Source organism: Leptosomus discolor, chromosome 7 (assembly GCF_034619465.1).
Source record: "Leptosomus discolor isolate bLepDis1 chromosome 7, bLepDis1.hap2, whole genome shotgun sequence".
Taxonomy (NCBI): domain Eukaryota; kingdom Metazoa; phylum Chordata; class Aves; order Leptosomiformes; family Leptosomidae; genus Leptosomus; species Leptosomus discolor.
In genome coordinates, this window is record NC_141397.1 from 25,844,049 (window position 1) to 25,859,675 (window position 15,627).

Here is a 15,627-nt window from a genome sequence, read left to right on the forward strand (position 1 = left end):
GTTTCTAATTGCCTTGTTTTATACATTTAATGGTCAAGATTTTAAAAACTGACCAGTGATTTTGAACAGCTTCCTCTTTTGGATGTTCAACATGAAGATACTTGAAAAGGGCAAATTTTCAGAGGGACAGTATTCAGTATTTTCTAAAATTCAGTGTGTCACTGTAACCATTCCAAAACTGAGGTGCCAAACATTACCAGATATTTTTTTTCTATACAAAGTCAGCATAAGAAACTCCTGAATTCTCTCCCCAGGGAAGTGCATCAGCAGAAATCACTTTCCTGCCCATCAGGTTTTCCCTCCCATCTCTCATGTTTCCTGTGGCTGTCAAGAGACAATTGCTCTTTCCACATGGTAACAGCAGATCCTCATGTAACTGCCACTGTTTACAACTTCCATCTACCAGCTATGTAATTAGAGATAAATCTGGCTGGAGTATAACTTCTTCTCCAAAATTATACATTAACCTGACCCAAAGCCCTGTGAAATTAGCCAGAAAGTTTCACTGATTTTTACAGATGTTACATCAGGTGTTTATTAGTTGTTCCATTTAGAAGAAAAAAGAAGCTGAAAAATGTTTAAAACCTAACACAGCTATCAATTTACCTCAAATGGGCAATCTGAGAAGATATTGGAAGGCAAACATAACATGTTTTATGCACTCTCGAATCCCCCAAACATATATCCACAAGTTTAAGCTGACTTTCGAATATTCTGGCTTTCGTGGCATTTCTTGTTCTCTTTATAGTGTTCTGGGCTTTGTTTTTAGGCAAAGTAATTATTTATATACTTAACTACAAACACTTAAATTATTTGAAACATCTTTTTGTCATAAAAAACTCTTTTGGGCCTTTTTTATGTAGTAATTTTTTACAGCTAACTTGACAAAAATCCTAGACCTCTGAGAGTATGGAAACTCAGAAAAATGAATCTGCTTATGAGAAATCTTTTGTAGCATTTTCATTTATCCATTTGCTTCCTGGTCTTACTGTATCTCTTGGGGCACTTCCTCTCCCAGGTTCTCTGCACTGTGTTAACCCTGGGGTTGGACTCATTCAGGGAACAGGAAAGCGATTTCTGAGGGAGGGAGCTGGGAGGGAGCAAAAACCATAGAGAAAACTCACTCTGGCCAAGATGGTAATTCGATTACTGCCCATCTCTTCTTACAAAAAGCATCTGGGCGGAGGTATGCCCAAAGCCTTGAGCAAGTCCTAAGAGGAGGCCCGTGTGATATATCACTTTTCTCACCCTAGAAATCCTCCCTATCCTTAAAGCTTTACAGGACAGCAATCAAAGGCTATTTTATAACACTCTGGTTGGGACAATATGGTCCACCTCCTCCAACAAACTGCTTATTAGCATGGCCACGCCTTGGGCAAGAGGCTTTCTGGCCAGAGATGCACTGCTGTGCTACTACGGGTCCCCTTCCTGACAGTGTTCCCAGCAGCATAGGTCAGCCTTTCGCAGCAGAGCCAGCCACCCTCCATCAGGATCTGCGTGCTTGCTGTCGAAGCAACCAGGGGAACAGAGGATGGAAAAAGCTTTCTGTGCCAACCAAGCCCCATGTTGTCACTGCCTGCCCCAGCCCTCTACACCACAGGTGTATCTCAAGGGCATTGTAGCTGGAGGCTGCTATGATCGGCTCTTCAAAGCTTAATTTCTGCATATGCTGCTTCAGTATAAACAGTTTGGGCTAATGATTAAAGCAGATTTTTGTCTTTATATTTGATGTTTGTTCATACACTGTATACTAATTTCCTAGCAAACATCACACACATATTGTAATGATGAGATGTTCTCCCTCTTTTCATAATATTTTAAGTGACTTTGTAAAAAATACAGAAATGATCTATGGATTTTTACAGCCTGAAACTGAATTCAAATATTAGGGGGAATGAATTACAAAGACTAGGCTGATTATAAATGGAGGCAGTAATGGCAAACAGCAGATAATTAGTCAGCCCAACACGAAGGAGAATACTGGATATTTAAAGAACACTTCTACGGTTAAAAAAAAAAATATAAATCTGAAGGACACTGAACACATTGAACAATGTTTATAGTTACTATTGCTACAGTATATAAGCATCCTGGTTACAATACATATCCTGCAGAGATACAATACAAGCTTTGTAAGTGAATTTTTCCATGCTTTCAGAAGAAGGAAATCCAGAGAACCAAACTGTGTTTCAGACATGTGTTAGACTTCCAAAACACAGTAAGAGAGGAGATCCCACTTGACCCACCATGGATCCCTTTACTGGGCTCTGACTAAGCAGTTGTGGTACCTGCATTTGGCAGTGCCTCAAACGGCAGCTCGTGCCTCTGTGCCAGACTGTACATCACTTTGACCTGGTTTGACTATATTAGCGTACCCTGAACATATCTGAACTACACCCAATTCTGCCTCCATCTCTGATGGCCAACTGTCTTCTACTTCAGAAGACTAGATTACTCACATTAAGGATTTAGGAACTTAAAATAACCTGCCTATGAGGTATATATGTTGTGAAATCACTTACTCCTACAGGCAATGTAACTAACTAAAAATGAAGATAAATACATCAATAAATGAAGAATACATATAAATGTATTGAGAAACAATGTCTATACGCTTGCATTGGTTTTGGAGACAGGCAGGCCAGAAGATAAGCTAAAAAAATAGCAAGTCTTTTGTCTTCTGCTATATTGAGGCAGTTAAATGGTCCCTTACATCATCACTCTTCAATAACAAAGGGATAAACAAAATGCAAGGGCCACCTCCACTCACACACCCTTATCTCCTTTCACTCTCCCTAATTCTTTTTCCCCTCTATAAAAAGTACAGGAGATGGCAGACCTTCACACTTCATTAAGCACATTATGCGAATTTGTGTCTTTCATTCTTTTCTGAGGTAACAAACCAGCCTGACTGCAAATCCATGTGTGGTTTTGTACACAGGTATTTAAAGTTATACAAGGAGGTGTCCAAGTCCACAGATGTCACCACAGATAAGAAAAAAGAAATTTATTTCTTGTATAGAAGATGGTGGCAAACAAATCTGGATCTAATTAAATAGTGATACATTAATTTGGGAACTAATTGTAGTAAGAACTCCTCATCCTGTATGGAACTTTGCTTTCCAAATAATAAACATCCTCTGAGAATTACCATAACTGCTTAGCATGAGTAAACTTTCCAGTACTGGCTGCCTAAAAGTATGGCAGAATCATAAGTTTCCTGGCAAGAGAAGTATCTGAATACGATAAAACCACAGTTGCAAATGGTATTAGGAGATACTGAAAGAATGCAAAATGAGATCCTTCTTTGCTGTGTTCACTGCATCGACTCTGTGCCCCATATGAGTGTTTAAAAGCCTTTAGCACTGCCACCCACAAAACTGCCCTTGGAAAACTTCAGAGAAAACTAGCCACTTCCCCTCAGAAACATAAATTTCTGAAACAACAGGTATCCATACAAACAGCAGGTTTCCATGCAGACCAACTGCTTAAGGAGAAATTCCCAGCTGTTCAGCAGCTAAACACTATACAGGTCTCGCACCAGCCTTCCTGTGTAGGATTTCACCAAAATAAATGGCAAATGCCAAGTATACCACATTTTTAGGAACACTCTTATCTACTGAGCCATCTGATTTTCAGATGAAGCAGCAGCCTCACCGTGAATTCCCACAAAGGACCAACAGGAGGACAGGAGATAAGTCTTGCTAAGTGTGAAAATACCAGAACTGACAGAGAAACAGATGGGCAACATCAGAGGCTGAAACCCTGGTGGAAAGTCTTGTAACTGGTTGTTTTCATTGCTATCTTACAGCATTTTTTTCCTGCAACTGGTCCCAAGCTTAGAATAAGAACAGAGTAGAACAAAGGCAGAGGTTTTTGTTCTTTTTCCTGCTGGTAAGTGGTACCATACTGTGGAGGTGTTTGGGGGGGCTTTTCCTCTAACCCTATTAAAGCCTTAAGAAAAAGTAAGTTAGTTCTTAAAAAAAAAAATAGATCTGTTAGAAAACAGTTTGTTCCCAATAGACAACCTGGGATATTAGTTACAGATGTCATAAAACTTTTCCTGCTTTACTGCTAACTCCAGTAAAGCAGTTCACTGAGTTTTGATCACACACGCAGAAATATGAAACAATATTTGGCAATAGCTATAAAGAAGCAGATTCTGAAGAGCACATTACTGCACAAGAAGTCAATCAACAAGGGTCAGTGAAGCCATTTTTGGAACGAATTACTTGTGAACTATTCAACTGACCAAAAGGTAAATATGCAGGGCGTTATTACAATGTTATTTTTCAAATGGAGTAAAGAAACAAGGTTCATCATAAGTAACCTTAATATGGGATGTTGCAATACATGTGGTAATTTTGGTTTTCTGCATTGTTTTCTATCAATCACAGTATCACATTTTGTTATGAACTGTCCTCAGGATAAATAATACATGTAGCAAATAAGATATCCCGTAAGAATGCAATATTACCTTCCATTTGAGAAGAGCAAATGAGTTTAATAAACTTAAGGATAAGCCACTTCTTGGATATTTCACATTAAAAGAAAATTTTAACTGCAATGAAGAGACTGCTTCATTAGGTGGGAGCTAGAGCAAAACAGTTTCAGTCTTCTAAGATGCAAAAGAAAGCAGCAATCGAGATTTTTTACAACTCTTCCAGAATTTTAGAAACCTTCTGTGCTTTACACCTGTACCTTTTAGACGTCTCTTTGGGGACATTTGGGTTGAATCAGACAGTTATGCAGTTCAACATGTATTTCTATTAAGTTTTGAAACATGTTCTTTTTTATTTGCAAAAAAATGCAGACAGAGCTCTGGATTTAGAATAATTTGGTATCTATCAATGATAGCTGATAATCCAAACCTTCTTAACTGTCAAAATCATAAAGGTTTTTTTCTATCAGACAAGAAATTAATAAGGTCACAAAACCACTCAACCCTGCCTTGTTTTATATGCAAAAGAAATAAGCTATACATGTAGTCTGGCATCCGCACATATTACCAGTGACTTGTCCATTACTTTTCCAAGATGTCAGTGCATACCACTGACCCTTACCCATAGGGGTGATTGACTAGAGTAATCTCCAACCTAATCATCCAGCCCCTTTTGCTCCTTTGACATGGACACAGGGGCAGCAAGACAGGGGGATCCAAGTGCCAGACAATTATTAAAGTGACAAGGAGCTATTCAGCAGGGAAAAGCAGAAGGCTCAATGGAAGTTTTCTCTGGGCTGGATTTGGCCCACAAAATATATTCTGGCCAATGCCAGAATGAAAGGGTTAATTTCATAAGAAATGAATGGGATAAAATAGGCTTTCATGGAACGAATAGCTAAGTAGCTCCCAAGACATATGAAATCTCAGTAGCCAAAGACTGAAAAAGTGTAATAACTACAGTGTGAACATTGTACAAGAAGAACGTGCCTGCCAAATTCATGTTCTGATGCCACAAATTCTGAAAATTGTGAAAATACAAAAACAAAATCTGGAAAAGCAAAAATATGGTCATTGCTAAGTTATGGGAACAGCCCTGCTGACTGTAGGAATATTGCTAATAACATTCTCAGAGCAAAATCAAGAATTGCAAAAATTACTCTTTCCTTATTCACTTTTTGTGGTACAAGGGAAGCATCTTTTAATAATCGAGTGGGACACAAAGCCAAATGTGTGCACATAACCTTCAAAAGAATGATCAAACTGATTGTCAAATAAAAGTTTGTCAAGGATCTATATTTATAAAAGATGAAAAAAAAAGTACAAGTTCAGACGAAAACAAATGATTCTTTCTTTCTTACTACCACCTGTCATAAATTAGGTTTTGGACAAGGACAGTTATTATGCTGTTGTAAACCCCTAATTTACTCCTGGATATGAAAGTATATAAGGTACGAACTCTGGAAATCAATACACTACTGAAAACAAGGGCTATCTCACATGTTGAGCCTTCTGCGCTTTCACAAATGGGAACAAACCCTTGGCAGAAAATCCTGTCCTTGACCTGTGACTGGTATCAGAAAGTGATCATGATATAGGCAAAAAGCTGTCCTCTGGAGCCTTGGAAGGACACACAGTTTCCTTGTGGAATCTAAGATCTCCTGTCAACATAGATGCATCTCTCTCAGGGCCATAAAAGTAAGGCAGTAAACAAAAACAGCTGAAAGAAACAGGTCTGCTTGGCAGAGATGAGGAGATGTTTCACTGGCCAGTGGTACCTTCAGGTTATGCAATGCCATGCTGGGCATAATGCTCCTTATTCTGGAAGGGCCAAAATATTGCACAAGGTGGCCTTGTTCCACCCAGACATTCACCCCCTCCCCAGCACGCCAGACACTATACCATGCCTTAAAAACACTTTGGAGGAGAAAATAATTTCCCCTTTGAGTTAAGAGGAGCAACAGGTAAAAATACTTTGAGAGAGAGAGAACTCAGCAAGTTGCTGAGCATGCAATTCCTTGCAAATTGACAGGGAAGGCCAAGCTGAAGGTCGACTGAAGATAGGGATGAAGTCAGCCAACATGAGGGTCATGAGTTGGACTGCTGCTGCTGCAGCTATGCAGATCCACAGTCCAAAAGTCACTGGCCCCAAGTCCTTTTCTCCAGAAAGCAGCCCTAGCGTGACAGGCATGGGAAAAGACACTTTCCTCCAGTCTTTGCAAAGATACGATGCCTAAATCCTGGCTTGAGAAGAAAACTCTGTTCTATTTTCTACTGTGTTCACCCTTGAATCGTCAGCAGTCCATTTCTAAGTCTGCATCAGTTTCTAATCTTACACATTTATTTACATGCCTCTTCTTTCTACTCTTACCTCTTACCGACACATGGCCACTGTGGCAAGCATTCTTCTTTCCCAAAGCTCCTTTAAATTTAACCTTCTCCCATGTTATGTGACAGAGAACTGTATTTATGCTTTTTCTGAATAACTCAGTATTATTTGCTATGGCACTGTCCTTTCCTGGATTGAAACATCTAATCATGTCAAGTTTAGTCATTAGTTCATAGCAAAATGGAGAGGAAAGAAGGATATTTGAACCCTAACTTTCAATTCTGCATCAGCTAATGACCTGGCATACAGATAGAGGTATAAATTAGCATCATTTCACTGACTTTACTTGTCTATGAAGATGTCATCCAGTTGAAAACCTGTCCCATGCAGTTAATAAACGGACAAGCCTGTTGACATGCAAAACAAATCAGTTCTCTAGCTGGAGAAGAAAACTTTCAGAGCAGGATGACCTCTGACAGGAAAAAAGCATGAGAAGAGCATTCTCTGAACCACAAAATAATGAACTTATACATAAATTCTCCTGTCACATGAACAAGTCAATACCGATACTAACTAATGAACAGCAGTGGCATGAAAATGAAGTACATTAGTGAACAAACAGACTGCAAAATGAAAGGCAGGGAAGGTTAAAAAAAAAGTCTTCTGTTCTTAAGATTAAAACATCCTGCCTCCTTCCCTGAACACTTCCTCTCCTCTAACTGGCAATGGCCTACCAAAATTCATCCTTGGAAGTGCTGCCAGAGGCAGGGTGTGGACCAGATTCAGAGGCACAGGTTTTATCACTACATCTTCCCATTCCACTCAGATGACACAATATTGAAAGCTGTCCACCGCAGTTATTTGCTGTCATCAATAAGGCTAGAGGCTGAATGATGGTTTCAGTATTGGCAGTGTGGACCAACCTCAGCAATTGAGGCCGAATTTGAATTGGAAACGGAGAAAAGTATTTCTTGCACATCCCTCCCACGTATGTTACAAATGTGCATCTAACATAAAGTCCTGGGCTAAGATCCTTGTGCCAAAGGCAAAATTCTCATTGACTTCACTAAGTTTGCAGCCCTGAGTTACAAAAGCAAGCAAAAAGTACGGGAAAAATCTTTTGCTTATTAACCCAAACTCTTCAGCTTTTCAGTATGCTCTCGACTGTAACACATGCAGCCATCATATCCCAAACCCTTCTCTTTCTGGCATATCAAGGAAAATACAGTTCAACTGCATATGTAAGATAAATCACGGGACTGAACAATTCAGTGTGTTCCCTGGTCTTAGCTCTCTCTAAATTCCAGGATCACAGAATCACAGAATGTTAGGGTTGGAAGGGACCTTGAAAGATCAAGTCCAACCTCCCTGCCAGAGCAGGACCACCTAGAGTAGATAGGATATAGTCATACCTCTGAAAGCCTGCTCCTCGGAGCATACCACAGCCGCTCCCCCAGCTGCTGGGACAATCTGGAACATATTCCTTCACCCTGCAATGAAGGGAGCCCTGGGACACACCCACTGCTCGGCCCAGGGACAGCTACAGCCACAACAGGCAACTGACAGATACACATCACTGGGAAGAGACTGTGCCCTAAAGCACCCTGTCCTGACATGCACTGTAATTGCAGTGAACCAAATTGGGATGGCGAGATATGGAGAGCCTACAGATAGGAAATTCTAGAGAGTTATAGCGCGTATACTAATCACGTGAATGGACACATTTCTGGAGGCATTTCAGTAAATGTTCGCTAGAATACCTAAAACTGTTTTAAATTACTGTCCCTTTTACATTAAGAAGACCTGGATCCTTAACTTAGATTACAATTGAAGGACTAATGCATCAACTGCTGAAGTGTCTTTTGGATGCTTTTATCCCTCAGATTTCTCTGAAAGCAATGTACAGTCAGGGTTTTTTCTCAGCCTTAAATTAGAAGATTATGGTTTATCCTTCAGAGAAGATACTTTTTCAGACAAATGGCACTTGGTCCTGTGAGGATAGGTGTGATGTTGCCAGTTGTGCCATCTGAATTACATCAGGCATCAGGCTGAATGGAGCCCAAATTAAGATCATGAATATAAAGATTTCTTTCATCGTGTTTGTTTAGCTGTGCAGTCACGTCACCATCAACTGTCTGCGTGCTGTCTGCGAACACAACAAATTATGAACTCGAATGTCTCTCTCTATTCATCTCCACTCTAAATCTCTACTAATAAAAAAAAAGTAAAGAGTAAAAAATATCTGAATAAAACTGACAGTGATTTATCTTGTGAAAACACTGGTCCTCTGGTCTGAGTTACAGAAATATCGGTGTATTATATCTTCAGTATAGTCCTGGTTTTGCTTTAAGTTTTTCCCATAATGTCCAACAGTACAAAATGAGCCCTAAGTTTCAATGCAAACAAATGTTACTCCAAAGAGTTCAAATAGGCAAGGAAGAGATAATAAGAGGGAGGAAGTATTCCTCCAACTTTAAAGGGTTCAGATGGATAAAAGGCTTAAGCCAATATCCACTAGTATCAACAGCAATATGGTGCCAGTGGCTATCATTTAACCATGTTTTTTAGAAAAACAAAACTTCTTAATAAGAACCTCTATTTTTTTAAGAACACCCAGTTAACATTACCTATAACTGATGTGACCATTGAGTGTCTGACAGCAGTTTCTAAGCACACTAACCAGCACTCCAGCAAATCATCAACCTGGGGACACTTGACACTGCTTATCTACATTTTCTCTCCAGCTTTAAAGGGTTTTGTGGATCCTGCTCTTTCAAACTTAACAGCCAGTTTATTTTTTGCAGTTTGGGTGGGTGCTGTGTTTCGATAGCTCCAGAGCACTTAGCATAAACAACGGTTTTGAGAACACTACATTAAACAGAACAGGGCATCTCAAAGCAATGGAGCTGCTTTATTCATACTCAGTTATCTTTTTTTTTTCTTTTTTTTTTTCCCCCATGACTCTGAGAAAGATGCTGCTGTCCAAGGAAGTTATCAAAAACATAAAACACAAGACAGCAAAGGTATCTCTAGGCCAACAGTTCCCAGCTTCCTCTGAGTCCACTTGCATGTTAGTGTTGCAGCTTGATGGCTGAAGACTATCAACTGCGTCCCCTGAGCGGTGTTTTCATCTCTTCCCACCCAGCCCACCTGTAACGATGAAGGCAAGCTGCACTACCTCCCTGAACTGTACAGCCTGGCCGACCTCCAACAAGATCAAGAACTTGGAAAGGGAAATGGCTGTTACCTCTCATAGGCAGAAACAAACCGAATGAACAGTTTGGGTGAGACAAGATGCTCCTCCACGCAGCCCTTGTGGACCACAACTCCCTCCTTGTACAGTGCTCTCTCCAAGGAACCGGCTGTCTTAGCAGGGAGCATCACTAAGGGACTCAGAAAACCCAGGCATAAATCAGCTTATGATGGAAATGCAAAAGTTAAGGCCAACCCTCCATAGCCCAATGGCACACAACTCTCACTAGAACAACATCTGCATGCTTCAGGCTGTTGCCTACCATCTGACTGGCAGCCCACATCCATCACAGCAGCCTTCCAGTGCCACCTTTCCAAACTCAGTCGTTACTAGCAGCAGACACCTGAAAGAACTTGGCACCTATGGGAGAAAAGTAAATGCAGGAGGTTTGAGTACCTTCCCTTAGTTCTTATTCTCAAAAGTGACTTATATACACAGCAGCTTATGAAGCATTTTAGATCCAAAGAACTCGTGCTAGATTTAGAGAAACTGCTGAAAATTCAATTCCATGTTTCACTGCAAATTAAGGGTCTCAGAAGTCTGTACACTCTACACAATCTTAAAAAATGGGGTTTGGGATCCCAAGTAACTTGGCCAATTCTGAAAATTTTACCCATGACCATAGTTCATTCCCCTAAACGTTAAGCTGCAGAAACCACTCCCAAAACCAAGTCTGGGAAATAAATTTGCAGTCACTCCGGGTAGCTCAATACTTAGCCTGTTGAGTCACCATAATGACCACAAAACGGATGGATTATATGATTTTAATAGGTCAGACACTGCTGTTTTTTCCTTTACAATCACACATCCTAAAACAACTAAGAAGTAGTTGAGATAAGTCAGACACGCGTGCCCACACTGTTTATTTTGAGAAGCCAACACCTTTTCTCCAGATGAATGCTGTTATGTTTGCACCTGGCCATATGCTGCTTCTCTTTAGTCAAGGACAGGGACTGACACATGCATGCAAACAGGAAAAACAGACGTATTTGTCTAAACACAGCTTTGTTGCTCCTCTATTATACCAGCAGTTTTTGTTGACAAGTGAAGGAGTTAATCCTGCACATAACTGTGCCTGTCTTTTACAAATACAATTGAAACTAAAGAAATTACCAACATGCAGTTCTGGTTTTAAATAAAATAAATGTGGTATCTCCAGGTTGGTTTTTTGTTCTGCCGTTACGGTTGTTAAGACAGCAACCCTAGCAGTCTCAAATACACAGGCATGCCAATGCGCTGCACACTGTACAACGGCCCATGGAGGTTACCGTTAAAACACACTCATAGAAGAGAGAAATTAATTTTCTTCCTCCTACTGACTTTCCTGACCACAAGGAAATTTTTTTCTCCCCATCATCGCATTTCTCATAGGACAAACTGCTAGTGAGCCTCCCCTGAAAATCACTCTGTGAAAAATAGTATGGAAGATAAGGGTGAAACGATAAATACGGCATGTGGTAAGTAACACACCAGCCCTCCAATGCCATCTGTGTGATTTCTGCTCTGCCCTCCACTTCATGCTTTTCTTCCTTCATAACTGAGCACTAATGCCTGTCAAGTGGCTTCAGCAGTGCCAGGCAGTGCACTTCTTGCTCTGTTTCTCCATGAAAATGAAAGATGATTCAGGACGCAAAAAGTTCTGGCCACAATGCAGTCAGTAGGATTTTTGGTTTAGACCTCTGTAGTGCCAGGGTTTCTCACCGGTTTGCAGTGATGTCATATTCAAATCTGAACCAGTACATGTTACCTTAAACTGAAACACTTTTGCCCTCACAGCAGAACAATTCTCATCACCGTTACCTATTTTATGGTGTCCTGAGATGGTGACCAACAGAGAGTTGAACAAGAGCAAGGAAGGATTAATATACAGACAGCACAAAAAGAAGTAACTCCCATCTAGTAGGCAATAAAGGATTTAAAAACATGTCCTGTGTTTAACAGGTAATGTGACACAGCTCTGCCTGAAAAGCTCTAGGGAACTGCTTCAAGTGCTCTCCTTTCAAATCATACCATAACCCTACTGGCATCACCTCTTCCAAATGGCACAACATTCTCAATAAAAACCTCTGTTTGTTTTCTTTTCTCTTCTCCTGGTACCAGCTGAGTGCCACACGAAACCAAAAGAGAAGATTGTCCCTGCCCTCTCCGTCTATCCCCAAAACATTGATCCTGAAGGGGAAAGATGCAGTGGTGCAATGCACACTGGAGATAACCCAAGATGCAGAGTGTAGCTAAGGCTGGGGCTGCAAAAGAAGCGAAAAAGAAAATTTAGTAATGAATCCAGCTGGAATAGGTTCTCCTCTTAAAAAGCTCAGCCTAGGATCACCATTGGTAGGTTTTACACTCTAAGCCGATGTGCAGGCAGTCAACAGTATGACCCGGAGAAACACACAGCCAACAAGCTGCCTGAAACAACCACCGATGGCTGCTTTAACGAAGTGGCTTCACTTGGCTGTACAGCGAGCGAGGTGTGTGCTCAGGTGACGACACTGCAGCTGGCCGACGGGGAGCGGGCAGCCTTTACCAAAACAGTTCCTGCACCTCCAGTGCTCTTGCAACGACTGGCGAGCAAAGGAGTGATGTTAACAAAGCAGCAATGGGATATTTACCTTACAGTTACTTTTCAGGAGTTTACTTAAAACACTGGGTTGATGTAGGTATGAAAATGCCACATACCAAACTACATGAATTTGAAACATATATCTACAACAAAACCCGAAAGTTTCAGGTTTTCCTGTGGTTATGAGCCTGTGAGCCATTCCACACAGGCAGATCTTTGTGTCCCTGATTAACCTCAGTCAACTAACTTAAACAGGGCTGTAGCTGATTAAGGTCCACATTTGCAAGCTTCAGAAAACGCTTTGTATAAAAATTTGGTTGTTGGCCAACCCTGATTGCTGCATGTAAGTCACATCTGATAGGAGCAAAATGTGTCCATTTGTGAGAATTTATATGGAAATTTCCTTAGAGACCAGTACAGCACTATTTTTCTTGTTGCTTTTGTAGTCACTGCCTTGGCGTAATTACCCTTTTCTTGCCAACGTCAAAGCAGAGTGGAGGAGCAGTTATTTTTCAAAAGGCAGGATAAATCCCCTTGCCTCTAACTCCTAAGGCTTCAGTTTATGACTCACTGTGTCCACAGTGAAATGAAGTTGTGATCACAATTCCAGACCCGATCCAACACACATTGAAACCAATGGGAGTCTTTCCGTTGACTTCAATGGAAGCTGGGTCACACCCTTAGCAGACACTAGCCGCGCACATAACAAAATCACCTTCCAGCTTTGGACAGCAGGAAACATGGTCAGCCTGGAAACAGCAGGGATCCTGAGGTCAGAGATTGTCTAGAACAAAAAAGACAGGGAAAACCAACAGAGAGATGCTTCAAGTGCACCTGTCTGCACTGTGACTCGTTCTAGCCCTATCAGCCCAGACAAAACTGCGTCCAGAGCAAATATTTATCAGAAATGTAAAAAGAGGAGATCTTGGCAAAAGCCAAAATCTGGCCCAGAACAGAAAATGTAGAATAATTATTCAATCTTAAAGTAAAGTTTTCAAATAAAATAAACATAAGCTTGAAGAAATGAGCTCAGTACAACTTAGAAGCTAGAAATTACTTGCATCAGACTTTAGCAGCAGTTTATGCTTGTCAAACATGAAGGTCAACCTAGGACTTCTAAAAGAAGGGGAATATGAGCACAGCCAACATCAGACTCTATGCTGTATGTTGGCAGTCCACCAGCAAACAGTTGTATGTTGCCTTTGACATTCTTCCTATGGCTTCTATATGAAAATAGAAATCAAGAAAAAAGCTCACAATGAGGGAAAGCTAAGCTTGAAAATGAAACACATAAAACAGTTTTAAGAGTGTTTGGGGATGGTCAGAGAAAGGACCAAGGAAGAGCACACCCTTTGGGAAGATTCAAACAACGACTACGTGATGTTGGTAAGAAATTGATTGTTGTCAGGAAAAAAAGCCAGGAGCAAAAAGGAATATTGATCTTTCACAATAGCAGAGACCATTTAGTTTGGATGATACAGCATTTGTAGGCTGGCCTTCACCTCGGCTTACACATCCCCAGGACTGACGCTGTTTTATTTGAACAAATTTTAGGTGGGAGAGGCGGAGGTACGGGCAGACTGGCTACCCTCATGCTGGCAGGTATGTCTTGACACGGTGTCTGAGAGTTACTGATAGCTGGTACCCAGAAATATCTCACTCAGGAAGGCCTCTCTGGGCTGAGCATTTCTTCCACACAGCCTGTCAGAGCTGGACCTTGGCAGGTTGAGGTGAAAAAAAAGAGGCCCTTCTGCAGTCAGTTTTTTCTACACTTGTTTTTCAGCAAATCAAGAAATGCACAATGACACAGGGATTTTGTAGCACTAGTTACAGGCTTTACAGACACATAGCAAGAACAGGGAGGTCCTCCACGGCTGGGCAGCCTGTGCAATGTGAATGAGTACACCGTACCACAGGTGACAGAGTCACCCTGACACCCTGCACTGATGTAGCACTTGCAGGAACCAAGACCGACGGGAGAACTTGTAAAACGCGACTCAAACCTGTTAGCAAATTACTGGGCTAGAATCCCCCCCATGACATTATTCCCGCATTTGAGTGTAATCTCTTCATTATACTCATTATAGCTCCCATTTTGGGCTGTATTTTTGGACTCCGTTCCCATTCCGTTTAAAAAAAAAAAAAAAAAATAGTTGGGAGAAACGAATTGCCTCCAAGGGTAAACAGCTGCCACTGTCGATCATAAACCTCGCAAGACACACGGAGCATGGATGCAAGTCATGTCGGCGACAGGTTTCCCACCGCCGATGGCTGCCAGAGGCCGCCCCCCGCAGGGGAGGTGCCGCCCCGCACCGCAGGGGGCCGCGGGAGAACAAACATTCCCCCTCGTCCCCCCCCCCGCCCTCGTATCGCCCCACACCCCCCCGGGAGGCTCCTCCGGGCTCTGCGGCGACGATCAGCGCCCGGCCCGGCCCGGCCGCGGGGTCCCGCCGCGGACACCTACTTCTTGCAAGGGATGAGCGCCTTCCTCTCCTCCAGGATGCGGAGGCGCTGGTTGGGGCCGTCGTAGGAGACGGCGGCCCGGGTGTTGCGGCCCGTGCCGTGCTCGTAGGACACGGTGCGCCCTTCCCACTGCCGCGGGGCCTGGCACGGCTCGGCACCCGCCGCCGCCGCCCCCCCGCCGCCGCCCCGCAGCAGGAGGCCGCCCAGCAGCAGCCCCAGCCCCAGCCGCAGCCCCGGCCCCGGCCGCCGCAGCCCGCCCGCCGCGCGCGCCATGCTCCGCGCGCCGGTCCGCGCACGGCCGCCCCGCACGGCGCGCAGGCGGGCGGGCCCGGGGGGGGGGCGGGGGCGGACCGCCTCCAAACCCGCATCACCTCAGCGGGGAAAGGCGGTTTCTGCCCGATCTGCTGTGTACGAGCGGGATGGAGGGGCAGGAGGCAGAGGGGCGACAGGGGAGGGGGAGCCTCGCGCTCCCGTGCCCCCCTCCTTGCACCCGGCGTGGCCGGGAGGGTTTGCTTGGCCGTGCCCGGGTGATGCCAGAGGGGCACCCGCAAGGCCCGAGCCTTGGGGTCCTTCTGGGCACG

The 15,627-nt window shown here is 42.9% G+C and overlaps 1 protein-coding gene across 1 annotated transcript in view; it reads right to left on the minus strand.

Moving 5' to 3' along the window:
- Positions 1–15,319, minus strand: part of EPDR1 (ependymin related 1) — a 28,473-nt gene extending 13,154 nt beyond the window's left edge. The window contains exon 1 of the mRNA XM_086468300.1: positions 15,048–15,319. Coding sequence (XP_086324426.1) covers positions 15,048–15,319 — 272 coding nt within the window. The remainder of the gene's footprint in view (positions 1–15,047) is intronic.
- Positions 15,320–15,627: the final 308 nt, after the last annotated feature.